Below are 16,932 nucleotides of genomic sequence, written 5' to 3'. Positions count from 1 at the left end.
GCTTGTGGAGGAAAAACAAGCATTCAACAGCACAGGAAGTGAAAGTCTGTTTCAAAACACGCTTGCCTCTGGGGCCCCTCGCCCTTTCAGCCGGGGGCCAAGCGGGAGCAACCATCAGAAGGCATTACCGTACGCCTACGATGTTGTTCAAATGAAAGGTTAAGGGATAAGTTTGACTCTAGAGATGACTATATTCTTCTCATTTTGAATCGTGAATATGAGAAGTTTTGGCCATAGATTTAAAGTCTCTTCTCCCCCACCTGAACTTAGAGCTATAGCAGAGCTTGTAGTCTCTGAAAATAAGATGTGTAGGAGTAAAAAACAACTTACAGGTAGTGAATGATAGGTAACTGGTTAAAACCGTCATGATTGAATAAGAACAGCCCTTTATTCATCTCTTCTAACAGCAACCTTCTCATTACATCTGACCGAAATGTTGCACTGACTAAAAGGAACACTGGTGTTGCAAGCAAGACGGTGTGCAAGAGATTTTGTCTGTCGGGATGTGCACAGTAACTCCTTTCTAAAACGCATTGAGAGCAGTGAAATGGATTTTAATGTAGATTAAAACGTCAGCATTCTTGCATTAGGCTGTTTGGTTTGTCCTTAACAGTGACCTCCACACCCCTCTTCTGACACTGCTGAAGTCAGGCCGTCCTGGGCTGGTTTGGGGCTTGGACTTCCTTCTGTGCAAAACCGTCCTGTTTTAGTTTTACTTCCTCTTTCGGTGGACTTTGAGACAGTGGGTGTGCATGTGTTGAAATGTCCCCCCCCCCCCCCTCTTACTGAGTAGACCGAAGGGGAACTGTCCCAAAACAGGATTAGAGTCCGCGGGCTGACTCAATGCAAACCTGCAGAAACCTGTGTGGCACAATGGTATGGTGATCTGAAGTTTAGTCATGAATTTGTGTTGCAGCAATTTCAACCAGCTCTAAACGGACACAATGAGTCACAGGAGTGTGAGGTTTCTGACAGCAAAGACCAGGGAGTACATTTATTAATATAATATATTTGTATGGCACTTTTCTAAACAACACTTACAAAGTGCTTCACAGAAAAACATAAAAAATACACATTAACAAATAAATGAAGCCTAGGTGTTAATTCAACCTGGTAGATTTATTTCAGCATCACCTACCTCCAGCCAATGATTGCTTCCGAGAGGGCCACACCTCCACCTCAGCCAACAGCGTAAGAGTCGCACCCTCGCAGCAGTCAATCATCACCCTCAGTCCCGCTTTTAAGCCCCAGCAATCATGGTTTGTTCACTTCCCAGCTGCGCTGCGACCCACCTCCGCCCCGTCTCCACCCCGTCTTCACCTCTTCTGCCAACGGCTTCTCCCAGCTGCACCCTTCACGGGTCTCCTATACCACCACCAGTGTCCAGGCTGCCCATAGATACAGACGGCATCGTGTCATACAAGGGGGCGTGCCCTCACAGAGAGGGAGGGAACTATGTTTTGGGAAACACAAATTTTCACTCTTTTTAGCCGTTTTCTGGCAGAATTTTAACTTATTTATCACACATAAATAAAGTAAAGTCTAAATCGGACCAATATGGATGTTTTTTTCAAAGCAGAATTTTCAGTGGAAGCTAAAAAACAGCAGTTGTAGCTCGCATTAGCATGTAGCCTGATGCTAACATAAAGCATCATGTTAACAATCTCTGTTATTTAAGTATTTATGGGCTGTTGAACCTTTTTTCTCCTCTCCGTGTCTTTGTTTCTTTATTGCGGAGAAAACTATATTCATAATTCAGCATTTGTTAAAGCAGTTTTTGAATAATTATAGAAAGTTTAGATTTTTGTCCTCTTTGTCCCGTCAGCTGCTTCAAAAAGGACCATTGGGCGATTCCAGAGATGCTGTCTGTATCTATAACGTCTATTAGCAATCACCAGAAAGAAATTACGATTCCTTGCATCCAGCACTTTGATGGCTTTTGAATAAAAACTGTTCCGGTGTGGAGTTGAAGGGGGCTCACAGACACAGGTAATGTTTATGAAATAGGGAAGACATTAAACCATACTTAAAAATATAGGAGTGCACCAGTAGAAGTCACGTCATGTTTTTCCAGAAAGAACACCATGGTGCAAAAAAAAAGTATATATAGCAGAAATATGTGTACTGTAATTGCTTCTATCTACAGCACAAAGCTGCAGTTTCCACTCAATTTACTTGACGTTATTAGCACAAAACAAAACGTGAAGGGTCGGGGTGATGGCTTCGGAGGGGTTTTAGCACGGTGCAAATTTGTGAAAATGAGACAAAAGCTTTTTAATTAAGTTTCCGCTTGAGAAAACCCGCAAGTGCTAATTAATTAGGGCAGCACGCAAAGACTGTAGACAGAGCGGAATATATCAGTTAATGTTCATATTAGTATAGAAAGATAAGACGGCAAAACGCACCAGAACGCTGGGGCTCAGGCAGAGGATACAAAACCGCAGTTTATCAGCTTTACGCAAATGGGTGTCTTTAAAACGCAAAACGCTACAGAACACAGAACAAATCACGTGTATGAGTGTCATGTTAAGCTTAATTTTGGTTTGTGGACACCTTTGCTGTGGTATTATTTACTATAAAACATAAAATAAAAAGAAAGAAAGAGTGCAGTTTCTTAAAGAACACTTACACGGCAAAAAAGACGTCACATGTTCTTGAAATCTTCCATGATTTGAGCTGGTAAGAAAATTATCTGCGAGCGGAAAAAACAGCAACATCACATGTATCTTACTGCCCCTAAGATAAGCTTATATATCTTGTTGCACGTAAAAATGGGTTTATAAATCTTACTTTGAGTAAAGCAAGATTGATTGTTTGTTTTTGAAAAGTCTGAGTTACTCATAATTCGACAAATATACTTAATTAAATATACATCTTTTTCATTTTCTTTTTGTTTAAACAAGATCTGAAACAGCTAAGAAAAAAGAGATTTTATATTACCACTAACTCAAGCCACTTGGAATAGTTTTTGTGTGTCTGTATGCGGAATAAACTGAATGTACGACTCAAGCAAGGTCAAACTATCCACAGATTTAAGCTGTTATATAGACGCCAGGTCTGGTCACACTATACAGAGAATGGGTCTTAATTTCCTTTTGAATTTCTCATGAATACTCCACTAGTGATGGCGTGTGCTTTGTTGCCATACCATTGTTGGTATATTGTTATTGCCATTGTTGGTATATTGTTATTGCCAATGTTGGTATATTGTTATGACCATTGTTGGTTTGTTGTTATTGCCATTGTTGGTATGTTGTTATTGCCATTGTTGGTATATCGTTATGACCATTGTTGGTTTGTTGTTATTGCCATTGTTTGTATATTGTTATGACCATTGTTGGTATATTGCTATGACCATTGTTGTTATATTGTTATGACCATTGTTGGCATATTGTTATTGCCATTGTTGGTATATTGTTATGACCATTGTTGGTATATCGTTATGACCATTGTTTGTATATTGTTATGACCATTGTTGGTATATTGCTATGACCATTGTTGGTATATTGCTATGACCATTGTTGGTATATTGTTATGACCATTGTTGGTATGTTGTTATGACCATTGTTGGTATGTTGTTATGACCATTGTTGGTAGATCGTTATGACCATTGTTGGTATATTGTTATGACCATTGTTGGTATATTGTTATGACCATTGTTGGTATGTTGTTATTGCCATTGTTGGTATATAGTTATGACCATTGTTGGTATATCGTTATGACCATTGTTGGTATATCGTGATGACCATTGTTGGTATATTGCTATGACCATTGTTGGTATATTGCTATGACCATTGTTGGTATATCGTGATGACCATTGTAGGTATATTGCTATGACCATTGTTGGTATATTGCTATGACCATTGTTGGTATATTGCTATGACCATTGTTGGTATATTGTTATGACCATTTTTGGTATGTTGTGATGACCATTGTTGGTATGTTGTTATGACCATTGTTGGTATATTGTTATGACCATTGTTGGTATATTGTTATGACCATTGTTGGTATGTTGTTATTGCCATTGTTGGTATGTTGTTATGACCATTGTTGGTATATTGTTATGACCAGTGTTGGTATATCGTTATGACCAGTGTTTGTATATTGTTATTGCCATTGTTGGTATATCGTTATGACCATTGTTGGTATATTGCTATGACCAGTGTTTGTATATTGTTATGACCAGTGTTTGTATATTGTTATTGCCATTGTTGGTATGTTCTTATTGCCATTGTTGGTATATTGTTATGACCATTGTTGGTATGTACTGCCCTTACCATTGTTGGTATATTGTTATGACCATTGTTGGTATATTGTTATGACCATTGTTGGTATGTTGTTATTGCCATTGTTGGTATGTTGTTATGACCATTGTTGGTATGTACTGCCCTTACCATTGTTGGTTTGAAATGTTGCAATGCAATAATAATCTGTTACTTATGGAGGCCACCTTGAGTTAATGCTTTACTTATTCAGCCACTGATTTATTTAATTCTGTTGTAATGATGATTGGTAAGTCATTTCTGAGTGCATAGTTTGTTGAAAAAAATGACTTAACAGTGAAGCTCATTGTATGAATATTAATAAGAAATGGGGGTGGGATTAAGTAAGTTTTCTTCTTCCCACTCCCTTTCAGCCAAAATTGGAGCTGGCTTTCTTTAAGTTGAAATGAATGTTGATATGTGACGAACCATGCGATGTCCTCATGCTCCACTGTGGAATGCCTTTGCCTGAAATAAATGAATAAATTAAATTAAAATGAACAAAATTTTGCACAAATATCCCTTGGTTTCCTGTCATTGAGATATTTATTTTTGAAATTGTGTAGGCCCCAAAAGCATCTAAACATATCCACGATCACTTCTCCTATAGTACAACCACACACTTTCTTCAGCACGTCAGGTTTTACACACATTTAGTTCCCCATCTTTATGTTAGAGCATTGAAAGCCCATATTGTACATCTCATCTGACATGTATTATGAAGTATGAAAAATGTTATTTCCCCATAGGATCAGTACACATTGTGTCCTTGGCCGTAGCTGGAGGAAGATTCAGGCTTGTAAACAACAGGCCATGGCCATTTCTGCAATGGCCACTCTTTATGGATAATATGAGGAATGATGAATGTGGGAAAAAAAACATTATTCTGTTTCTGTTGTGTGGAATAATGAATAGTATACACTCTGAATACTTGTTTGTTTAATCGACGAAGTCATTTCATTATTTGATGACAAGAACCCATCTTCCAACTGGGTCATTGGTTCAAAACTTTCCGAGCGCATGTGTGTCGTGTCCATGGGAACGCAACCAGAATTATCATGAAATGAAATGTGCCAAGAGCTTTGATTCTAAATGGTATTAAATCAAGATGGCTTTACAAATGCTCGAATATCCAAGTCTCCTCGTCCTTCTGTCCCAAGTTCCATTTATGGGCCTTTCTTTGGGGAGTTTGCACTTTCTCCTCTGGGCGAGTTTCTACCATGAACATATCATCTGGAGACCGTCATTCCTCACTCTCCCCCCATTTACCTTAATACCTCCAGTCAAACATATGACACTCCCCTCAGAGTTGTCACAAGGGTATAGCCTACTCTATTTTTAGAAACAATAAAAGTCTTCGGAGCCAGGCTTTTACGCTATTTTTGAGTCTTGTATCTCAGTCTTAGCTTCTCCATTCATTCTCAGGGTTCAGTGGTGTATCACTATCCCATGTTCAATAAATATTGGTCATGTCGTGCTAAAAAGTACAGAAATCCTGTCAGTCACAATTATCAAAGAGTCATGAAATAACTATAAAAGCCCTATCAAGGAAATAAGCGGTGTTTCACATTTGATTAAATTGCACTGGGGTAGAAGGGCACAAAATGGCCGCCAGAATGACCATTGGTCCAACCGTATTACTATGGCAATGTCCTATCGAGAGTTAGATCAAGATCTTTAGGTTCCATACTACAGGGTTCCTTCAGGAGTGAGGAAAAAAACTCCTAAGATCCAAAGCTGGGTTTGTGGCGTGCTGCAGTGCGGTCGCCCACTGTACCAGCTGCAATAGCATATTTTCACCAATATAACCAAATGTTACTATTTTACTCCCAATCGAGAGGATTATGAACACTCCTCTTATTACATGTTTTTGCCATTTCCCCTGCATCTGCGTGCACACAAACATGCACCGTGGTCCACACGCCTTTGTTGAATCTGAAGCCCACATGACAGGTCCCCCTCCTCCGCTAATGAGCTCTTATATGCAAAACACATGTACTTATTTGTTTAAACGCTTTGTGCGGCGCGCTGCAGGTTTGATCCGCGTACACAAACAGGCATCCTGACGCAACAGCACACCTTCGTTAGCCCCTAAAGCACCTATTAGACACGGCGAGCCCAGTTAGAATGAATCGCCACGGACGGACCACCCCTCCCACGCATGAGGCGCTAACGAGCGCAGCGATGGAAAACCCGCTGACAACTTAAGGCGTGCGCTGAGTTATGCAAATTATACACAAATATGGCTTGTTTGGATATTAAAGGGACCGTATTCAGGGGAACAGACCTTCTCCATCCTTTTAACCGGGTTATGAAGGTGTTCCCCTGAAGTAGGCCAACAGTACATTTGTGCGCATAAGCTGAAGAAATATACTTAAAGAGGGGGTATTATGCTTTTTTCAATCACATAGCACCAGTCTATAGCACACTACGATGATGACCAAACCTTCTGTTGGTTTGTAAATGCAGTAAATTAGAATAACTGCCTTGTATAAAATTGCTCTCTCAAAATGGCTGTAGCGAATGTCTTGAAATAGGCCTCTGTCTCTTTAAGAACCTCTGACTCTTTCCGACACGCCCCCTCCACACGCTGTCTGTGGCATCAGTGGGGAGGGGGTTCTGCTGAGGAGCAGTGGTTGGTTACTCGGCTGGTGACGAAAGCTCGGAGGCGTTTCGAGGAGGTGGGGGCGTTCCTAGGAGGACTCAGGCAAACCTATCCCTAAAATGGCTGCCATCAGAGTTTTTACAGATTACTCAAAAATACGTGAATGTGCCAAGGCAACACTTCAGACATGTTTTTAATGAGGGAATGACGTAATAACATGATGTAAAGCTTGAAAAAGTCGATTTTGCATAATACCCCCCCTTTAAGTGATCAAAGTAAAAATGGTGTTGTGAATAACACGTCCGTCACGCCTTCTTTCTTGTCGTCGTCGGCGTTGGCAGTGTAATTGCACACTGTCACCAAATGTTGATCGTACGGCTTTCAAACCGGACAAAACACAAGGCGAACTGTTTTTGTTTTGCTTTCACTTTAGAGCCTCTATAGAAATGCAGTGGAGTAAAAGGTATTATATTTTACAAATAGTGAACCGGGCAGAAAACAAAGCTTCAGTCAGTTGTTCATCACGTGACCAACACTTTCACTGTGTCATAATGTGTCACATCGTGTCATACGGAGCAGTGCGCACCAGTAAATAACATCAGACTCATTTTGGGATTCATCACAATGTGCTCTTACTCTCAGAAGCTACTGTGTTTTTACCGTGATATTTCATCTTCATGAGTGGTTTCATTTTGAGACCGCTGAATCACTTATACTTTAATGTAGGCTGCCATTATTCGTCACTTTTCATTCTCAAAATCCACAGCGTCGTTAGTGTCATCGATCACTTCAGCATCAGCTGTTAAACAAACCCATTCATGACCATTTGGTTCACATTTCTGAGCGAGAAGCAAAGAGATGAACCAGGCTGCTGTAATGCACTTTTCAAACCATCAGATGTCGCTGTTTAGTACCATATAGTGTATCATGACACAGTGCGAGCAGTTTCGGCACGATCGGAGAAAACCGTATCACAGTTTGAGTTATCGCCTCTCACTACTCTACTTAAGCACATTTGCTCACACTTTTTCTTAATTCAACTTACTAGTTTAGCAGCCCATGTCTGTTTTCTTAAATGGAACGTTTAATGCAGAAAAAAAGAGTGAGTAAATGACCATTTCAACAGGGTCCGTCAGTAGTGAAAACCAACCAGCAACCCTTGAAACAATTGATCCTGGAGCATCATACAGGCCACTGAAAGGTCAAAAATGCACTCACAATTTTTTCTCACATAAAAAGTTCCATTATGCACCTTTAATCCCCCCTGAAAAAAATTTAGCTTTAATTGTGCACAGAAAAACTGAATCTTTATCATAAAACATAAATCACAAACCTTGTCGCAGTACTGGGAACTGAGAATGACATTTTTTCTTTTCTGAAAATTCTGCAGCTCTATTATTAACTACAGTATGAATGCATATTGTTGCGTTCATGTTGTATTAATGCAACCATATGCATTGTTTCTGATCATACATATAGGATACAATCCCTATTGTTGTAGACATCAAGACAAAGGTAAGGCAAGGCACACTTTAATTGTTTTTTATTGGCCCCATTAACCGAGAAAGCAACTAAGAGTCAGAACATTAGCTCACTATGCTAAGTCACATTCACGTTTTGTTTTGTATCTTTATGTACTTTTGAATTGTCCTGCTTTTTATGTGAGTAACTGGATATTTTAAATATATTCAGAATACTAATAAATGCATAAGTATTTATAAGTATTCTCGTACAGTTACTCTTTCATTTGAGAGTATTAAGAATACCGTTACCTTCCTAAAATGATAAGAATACATCGCAGCACTCAAGCATTACATTTTAGCTTCATATTGCACATTGTTAAGAGAAAACTTTTCCTCCTATGATGAAATAAAGATTGAAAACGCCTTATGCCACAGATCATTTGTGTGTCATATGATCTGCTGCTCCTGTGCATTTGCCAAGAGAGTTATTGTGTTCCCAATTAGTAAATAAGTTTGTAACAGGTGTTCCAACAGGCAATGCCTATATTATTGTGTCCTATTTCAAAATAAATATAAATCAACGTGAACATCCTCAGTATTCTCTTGTGATATACAATTGCAAAGGATTCTCCCAAACACTGTGTGAGGCACTTATGTGGGTCACTTCGTGCATGAATTGTGGTCAACAAATAAACTCGCCACAAACTCAATACACTTGCCTTGTTTTGAGTGTTGGGGTGATTCATTAACAAGAGGAAAATAGATACACTTTTCACCTCTATGTTGAAATATGATCAAGAAGAAGAACCTAAGAAACCCTCAAGCTGCTGTTCATGGGTTGGAAATGGAAACCCCATACATTAAATTCATGTATTGAGACAAGCAGGTGTGTGTTTGGATCTCCTTCATGCACAACGATGTTAAATTGTAGTTCAACAGCTCCATCTACTGGAGACAAAAGACAGTTACAAGTTACAGGGATTGTGGGAAATGAAGTGCTGTAAACACGTTTGCTGACAGGACTGACAGATGATTGGATATGAGCTGTGTTTAGATCAGAAACGTGTCTTTTCTCACCACAGAGATCTACTTTGATCTGCAGAAATGCTTCAGAGTCTTCATATTTGACAGAAAGTGCCAGTGTGTTCAACATATGGCCTACATTTAAATAAGCATAAGTTTATTATTCTAATCCTAAACTGTGGAGAGTCTGTCATTGTAGCTATAGTGATGGGTCTGTCTGGTGTGTGGGAGAAGCAGAAATGTGTTCACAAACTTTTAAAATAGTTTTATTCCCAAACTCTTTCTAACAAACGCGAGACGCTGCGTGATCTGAGGCTCCTCTCTGTTCTCGGGGCTGAGATGTGTCTGCCTTGATTAGCGGCGCCTTTCTCCGCCCTCTGACGCCACCGCCTGGTCTCGTCTGGAATCGAGGCGAGGCGCACTTAATCTTAAACACACCTCATTTCTGTCTTTCCCTCATTTAATTTTAATACATTTTGGGATAGCCAAGCCTTGACGTCACCTAGACAGTCAAGCAGGGGTGTCAGGGGGCAGTGGCTGTACTATAAAAACGTTCATGTTGTTTTGAAAGAAGAGTAAATGTTTAATGTTTATTACATTAAAATACCTGTGCAAATATAGATAGCCCACAGTTTTTGCATCGTGTGCTCACTGTGAATAATGTGTCCAAAAGAGTGTGTCAATAAAGAGAATAGAGTTAAAACTGTATTTAAACTCAAAGTTAATCCATGATGTTGTTTAGTGTTGTGTTGACCCTGACTGGTGTCTCCTGATTTGAACCAGGAAGTGATTTAGAGGCGGAGCAACATGAGCAGCACAAACCTCACAAGAAACTAAACTATCAGAGAGAAGGCAGCTGTGTCTGGAGAGAGGGAGCAAATCTACTACTTTTCTACAACTGTGAAGTCCAACTAAAGTCTCTGGTGAGTTAAATGATACATTTGAATTGTGAAATAAGAAAGTGTTTTGTACGCTGCCAATTCTAAAAGCTGCAATGATAGAATTAAATAGATTTACTCAAATGGACAAACTTGGACTTAGACATTACAGTATAACAACTCCTGATGAATCAATTTTCACGTCAGCCTTGGGCTTTAAAAAAAAAAAAATTCTAGTCTGGTATAATTTTGGAATTGTCGCTTTATAAATATGTGTTACATAAAATGAAGATGAGCCACATACAATAGTCCAACTAAAGTTTCTGGTGAGTTAAATAATGCATTTGGATTGTGAAATAAGAAAGTGTTGTGTATGTTGCCCATTCTAAAAACTGTAATGATATAGATTTACTCACATGGACAAACTTCAATCCCTTGGATTTAGTATTGCAACTCCTGATTGAGTTGGCATTGAGTTGCCTTGTGTACGAAATGTGTGGTATAAATAAAGTTGCCTTACCTTACCTTGTCTTGATGAATTCATTTCCAAGACAGATGTGGCCATGTGTATTTTAATTTTCTAGTCTGGTTTAATGGTGGAATTGTCGCTTAGATATGCCGATGTGTTATATAATATAGAGATGAATCACATTCCATACAGTGGGTGTGTCTTTGCGATCCTTGCAATTGTATTACGTAGGTTCCTCGTGTAGTTTGAAGTTGAGGAGTCAGGGAGAAAACGTATAAATAAATTTGACTGGAATGAGAAAGAAAACACTTTTATTGGAAGAAACTTGGACATTTGCCAAGACACACTTCAACAGTTTTTGTTGAACAAAGCATAAGACTGAACCAAGTTCTCTCTCTCCTGTTTTAGCGATGGCCGCTGTGAGCTGTACACTCTCTGAAGAGCAGCTCCTGTGCTCCATCTGTCTGGAGGTGTTCTCTGCTCCAGTCACTACACCGTGTGGACACAGCTTCTGCAGCGCCTGCATCAACCTGCACTGGGACAGCAGTGACAGCACCACCTGCCCACTCTGCAAACAGGACCTAAGCTCAACACCACACTTAAAAGTCAACACTGTTCTGGCTGAGATGGTCTCTCAGCTCAAAGTCACACATCAGGATGAAGATTTAGACACTGAGAAGGAGATCTCTGAGCCCCAGTCGTCTCCAGCTCCAGTAGAGGTGGACTGTGAAGTGTCTGTAGAGGTGGACTGTGACCTCTGCCCTGAGCCCAGGCTCCAAGCCCTGAAGTCCTGCCTGGTGTGTCTGGCTTCCTACTGTCAGAGCCACCTCCAGCCCCACCTCACCAACCCCCGTCTGAGGAGGCACCAGCTGATCGAGGCGCTGCCCAACCTGGAGAAGCACATCTGTCTTCAACACAACTGGCCCCTTCAGCTGTTCTGCAGAGACCACTCACACTTCCTGTGTCTGGAGTGCAGTTATGTAGAGGATCAGAGTCATAATACTGTCTCCATAAAGAAGGAGTGTGAGGCTCAGCAGGCTGAAGTGAAAGAGCAGATTAAACAAAGGCTTCTGAAAATCGAGGAGATCCGAGGCTCAGTGGAGCTCAGTCAGAAAAACGCAGACTCAGAAATACAAGACGGCATCAGAGTCTTCAACACTTTGATGGAGTGTGTTCAACAAAGTCTGGACTCTTTCAAACAGAGCATTGAAGAGAAGCACAGGAAGAGCGAGGAGGAGGCAGCACAGCTGATAGAGAAGATCCAGACAGAGATCTCTGCGCTGGAGCAGAGAGAAGCTGAGATGGAGCGGCTGTGGAGCTCTGGAGACCACCTGCAGTTTGTACAAACCTTCACTTCAACCAAACCTGCTCCAGCGCTCAAAGACTGGACAGAGGAGACTGTCAGGGCCCCATCGTATGAGGGCAGAGTGGCCACGGCTGTGTCGGAGCTGGAGAGGAATCTTTATCCACAGATGGAGCAGATCTACAAGGCTGAACTTAAAAAAGCAAAAGAGTTTGCAGTGGAAGTGACTCTAGATCCAGACACAGCACAGTCAAACTTAGTCCTGTCCAAAGATCTCAAACAGGTTCATTACAGTGACCATGAAAAGAACCTGCCAGAAAACACTAAGAGGTTTTCTTTTTGGTTCTGTGTTCTAGGAAAACAAAAGTTCTCATCAGGAAAGTTTTATTTTGAGGTTCAGGTCAAAGGAAAGACTGGATGGGAATTAGGTTTGGCCACAGCGTCAGTGGACAGGAAAGGGAAAAACACTCAAACTCCTCAGAATGGACACTGGTTAATTTATATGAACGGTGATGAGTATGAAACAATTGAAGAGCCCCCAGTTATTCTCCCCATGAGGTCTACTCCAGAGAAGGTGGGAGTGTTTGTGGATTATGACGAGGGTCTGATCTCTTTCTATGACGTCGGTAAAACACATCTGATCTTCTCTTTTACTGACTGTTCTTTCACAGAGAACATTCTGCCGCTGCTCAATCCATGTGGCAATGATGATGGTGCAAACTCTGCTCCTCTTGTACTTACACCTGTTGTCAAGTAATTCTAGTTACTTCTAGAACAGGATCTGCAGTTTTAGATTCACATGAAGCTCTTTAGTCCTGCTCTTACAAATCTTTGACATTGTGAAAGGTCCTGGTTCAGAGATTCTTTTGTCTCAGTCTCATCTCGTGCCAGTTCTCATTTGGGCCTGAATTCAACCAAAGTTTACATATAATTAGAATTGGTTATGTCTCTTTAAATTGATAATTGAGTTTGTTTGGGAAGAATCTTTTCTTTGGATCCAAAAGGTTTACAGACCCATTTATTAGTAGTTCAAGAGCAATTGCATATAATATTATAGAAGTTTTTTTTTTTTTTTTTTATGTGGTATGTGAAACCTAACCATAACCACCGTGTATTTTGTTCCTTTCATTGTGCAGGCAACACATTTGGACTTCTATGGTGTTGGAAATGGAAACCCCATACATTAAATTCATGCATTGAGACAAACAGGTGTATTTTTGATCTCCTTCATGCTCAACGATTTACTGCCCTCCCCTGTGTTATGGACTGAGCTGTAACTTAAACACACGTCCATGTAAGTTGTTAAATTGTAGTTCAACAGTTCCATCTACTGGAGACAAAAGACAGTTACAACCAAATATGAAGGATTTTTTTTTGCCTTGGAACCACTTGACTGAACTGTGGGGAATTTGTTGAGATGAGATATTTGGCCAACTCAAGAAGGAATAAATGAGTTACTATTTGAGTGCAAAAGTCATTGTGTGTACATACATCCCCCTTAGTTCAGTGGACTTTGACTATTTTACCATAGTCCTCTTTGTTTCAAGAGTAGATCATTGTGTTTCAGATTCTGTAAAAATGTTGTTTTGAAAGAAGAGTAAAGGCCTCAACATGTCAATAAAGTTGTGTTTGTTACATTAAAATACCTGTGGAAATATAGATACTGTATATAGCCCACACTGTTTGCATCGTGTGCTCACTGTGAATAATGTGTTCAAAAGAGTGTGTCAATAAAGAGAATAGAGTAAAACTGTATTTAAACTCAAAGTTAATCCATGATGTTGTTCAGTGTGTGAGACTGACTGCAACACGGCCCTGACTGGTGTAGAGCTACTCCTGATATGAACCAGGAAGGGATTTAGAGGCGGAGCAACATGAGCAGCACAAACCTCACAAGAAACGAAACTATCAGAGTGAAGGCAGCTGTGTCTGGAGAGAGGGAGCAAATCTACTACTTTTCTACATCAGTAAAGTCCAACTAAAGTCTCTGGTGAGTTAAATGATAAATTTGGATTGTGAAATAAGAAAGTTATGTTGTCAATTCTAAAAGCTGTAATGATAGAATAGATTTACTCACATGGACAAACTTGGATCCCTTTGGCATAGACATGAGTGTTACAACTGATAAATCCACTTCCAAGTGAGATGTGACCATTTTTATTTTAAGATACTAGTCTGGTATAATTGTGTAAATGTTGCCTTTTTAAATATGTGTTACATAATTCAGGATGAGCCACATACCATACAGTGTGTCTTTGTGATCCTTGCAATTGTATTACGTAGGTTCTGTAGTGTGAAATATGAGTGGGTCAAGTTAGGGTCAGGGAGAAAAGATTTGAATAAATTTGACTTGAACTAGAAAGAAAACACTTAAGTATCAGAAGAAACTTGGACTTTTGAACACTGACAAGTTGTATCCACTCACTTATACTGCCAGACGCTAGAACAATTTTGCTTGGATGACCAAAGCTGTTGTCAGCTGACGTGACAAAAATGGCAGTGAGCGACTTGAGGTTTTTAGGAAGGTTAAACTTGAGGCTAAACCAAGTTCTCTCTCTCCTGTTTTAGCGATGGCCGCTGTGAGCTGTACACTCTCTGAAGAGCAGCTCCTGTGCTCCATCTGTCTGGAGGTGTTCTCTGCTCCAGTCACTACACCGTGTGGACACAGCTTCTGCAGCGCCTGCATCAACCTGCACTGGCACAGCAGTGACAGCATCACCTGCCCACTCTGCAAACAGGACCTAAGCTCAACACCGCACTTAAAAGTCAACACTGTTCTGGCTGAGATGGTCTCTCAGCTCAAAGTCACACCTGAAGATGAAGATTTAGACACTGAGAAGGAGATCTCTGAGCCCCAGTCGCCTGCTCCAGTAGAGGTGGACTGTGAGGTGTCGGCTCCAGTAGAGGTGGACTGTGACCTCTGCCCTGAGCCCAGGCTCCGAGCCCTGAAGTCCTGCCTGGTGTGTCTGGCCTCCTACTGTCAGAGCCACCTCCAGCCCCACCTCACCAACCCCCGTCTGAGGAGGCACCAGCTGATCGAGGCGCTGCCCAACCTAGAGGAGCACATCTGCCCTGAGCACGACCGACCTCTGGAGCTGTTCTGCAGAGACCACTCACACTTCCTGTGTCTGGAGTGCAGTTACAGAGAGGATCAGAGTCATAATACTGTTCATGTGAAGGACGAGTGTGAAGCTCAGCAGACTGAAGTGGAAGAGCAGATTAAACAAAGGCTTCTGAAAATCGAGGAGATCCGAGGCTCAGTGGAGCTCAGTCAGAAAAACGCAGACTCAGAAATACAAGACGGCATCAGAGTCTTCAACACTTTGATGGAGTGTGTTCAACAAAGTCTGGACTCTTTCAAACAGAGCATTGAAGAGAAGCACAGGAAGAGTGAGGAGGAGGCAGCACAGCTGATAGAGAAGATCCAGACAGAGATCTCTGCGCTGGAGCAGAGAGAAGCTGAGATGGAGCGGCTGTGGAGCTCTGGAGACCACCTGCAGTTTGTACAAACCTTCACTTCAACCAAACCTGCTCCAGCGCTCAAAGACTGGACAGAGGAGACTGTCAGGGCCCCATCGTATGAGGGCAGAGTGGCCAAGGCTGTGTCGGAGCTGGAGAGGAATCTTTATCCACAGATGGAGCAGATCTACAAGGCTGAACTTAAAAAAGTAAAAGAGTTTGCAGTGGAAGTGACTCTAGATCCAGACACAGCAAATCCACACTTAGTCCTGTCTGAAGATCTAAAACAAGTTCATGACAGTGACCATAAAAAGAACCTGCCAGAAAACACTAAGAGGTTTTCTTCTTTCTTATGTGTGTTGGGAAAACAAAAGTTCTCATCAGGAAAATTTTATTTTGAGGTTCAGGTCAAAGGAAAGCCCGGATGGGTGTTAGGAGTGGCTGAAGAGTCAGTGGACAGGAAAGAGCAAAACACTCAAACTCCTCAGAATGGACACTGGTTAATTTATATGAACGGTGATGAGTATGAAACAAAAGAAGAGCCTCCAGTTATTCTCCCCATGAGGTCGACTCCAGAGAAGGTGGGAGTGTTTGTAGATTATAACGAGGGTCTGATCTCTTTCTATGACGTCAGTAAAACACATCTGATCTTCTCTTTTACTGACTGTTGTTTCACAGAGAACATTCTGCTGCTGTTAAACCCATGTGACAATGATGATGGCACAAACTCTGCTCCTCTTGTACTTACACCTGTTGTCAAGTAATTCTAGTTACTTCTAGGACCGGATCTGTAGTTTTAGATTCACATGAAGCTCTTTAGTCCTGCTCTTACAAATCTTTGACAAAGTGAAAGGTCCTGGTTCAGAGATTCTTTTGTCCACGTCTCATCTGGTGCCTGTTCTCATATTTGGGCCTGAATTCAACCAATGTTTACATATAATTAGAATTGGTTATGTCTCTTAAAATTGATAATTGAGTTTGTTTGGGAAGAATCTTTTCTTTGGATCCAAAAGGTTTACAGACCCATTTATTAGTAGTTCAAGAGCAATTGCATATAATATTATAGAAGTTTGTTTTGTATTTTTTTATGTGGTATGTGAAACCTAACCATAACCACCGTGTATTTTGTTCCTTTCGTTGTGCAGGCAACACATTTGGACTTCTATGGTGTTGGAAATGGAAACCCCGTATATATACAATAAATTCATGCATTGAGACAAACAGGTGTATTTTTGATCTCCTTCATGCTCAACGATTTACTGCCCTCCCCTGTGTTATGGACTGCGCTGTAACTTAAACACACGTCCATGTAAGTTGTTAAATTGTAGTTCAACAGCTCCATCTGCTGGAGACAAAAGACAGTTACAACCAAATATGAAGGATTTTTTTTTTGCCTTGGAACGACTTGACTGAACTGTGGGGAATTTGTTGAGATGAGATATTTGGCCAACTCAAGAAGGAATAAATGAG

General features: G+C 40.8%; 2 protein-coding genes across 2 annotated transcripts; both read left to right on the top strand.

Annotated features, from left to right (window-relative positions):
* Positions 1-11,110: 11,110 nt before the first annotated feature.
* On the top strand, positions 11,111-12,760 carry LOC306964856 (E3 ubiquitin-protein ligase TRIM21-like; the record flags this gene model as incomplete). Its single annotated transcript, XM_079559025.1, has 1 exon — positions 11,111-12,760. One exon carries the CDS (start codon positions 11,111-11,113, stop codon positions 12,758-12,760), a length of 1,650 nt encoding a protein of 549 aa, XP_079415151.1.
* Positions 12,761-13,910: 1,150 nt separating this feature from the next.
* Positions 13,911-16,226, top strand: LOC306964855 (E3 ubiquitin-protein ligase TRIM21-like; the record flags this gene model as incomplete). Its single annotated transcript, XM_079559024.1, has 2 exons — positions 13,911-13,993; positions 14,572-16,226. The coding sequence occupies exon 2, from the start codon at positions 14,574-14,576 to the stop codon at positions 16,224-16,226; it is 1,653 nt and encodes a 550-aa protein (XP_079415150.1). The 5' UTR covers positions 13,911-13,993; positions 14,572-14,573.
* Between the last annotated feature and the right edge of the window lie 706 nt (positions 16,227-16,932).

Source organism: Gobius niger (genome assembly GCF_951799975.1).
Source record: "Gobius niger genome assembly, chromosome: 6".
Taxonomy (NCBI): Eukaryota; Metazoa; Chordata; class Actinopteri; order Gobiiformes; family Gobiidae; genus Gobius; species Gobius niger.
Note: the sequence above shows the minus strand (reverse complement) of the source record. Positions and strands in the feature narration are given on the sequence as shown.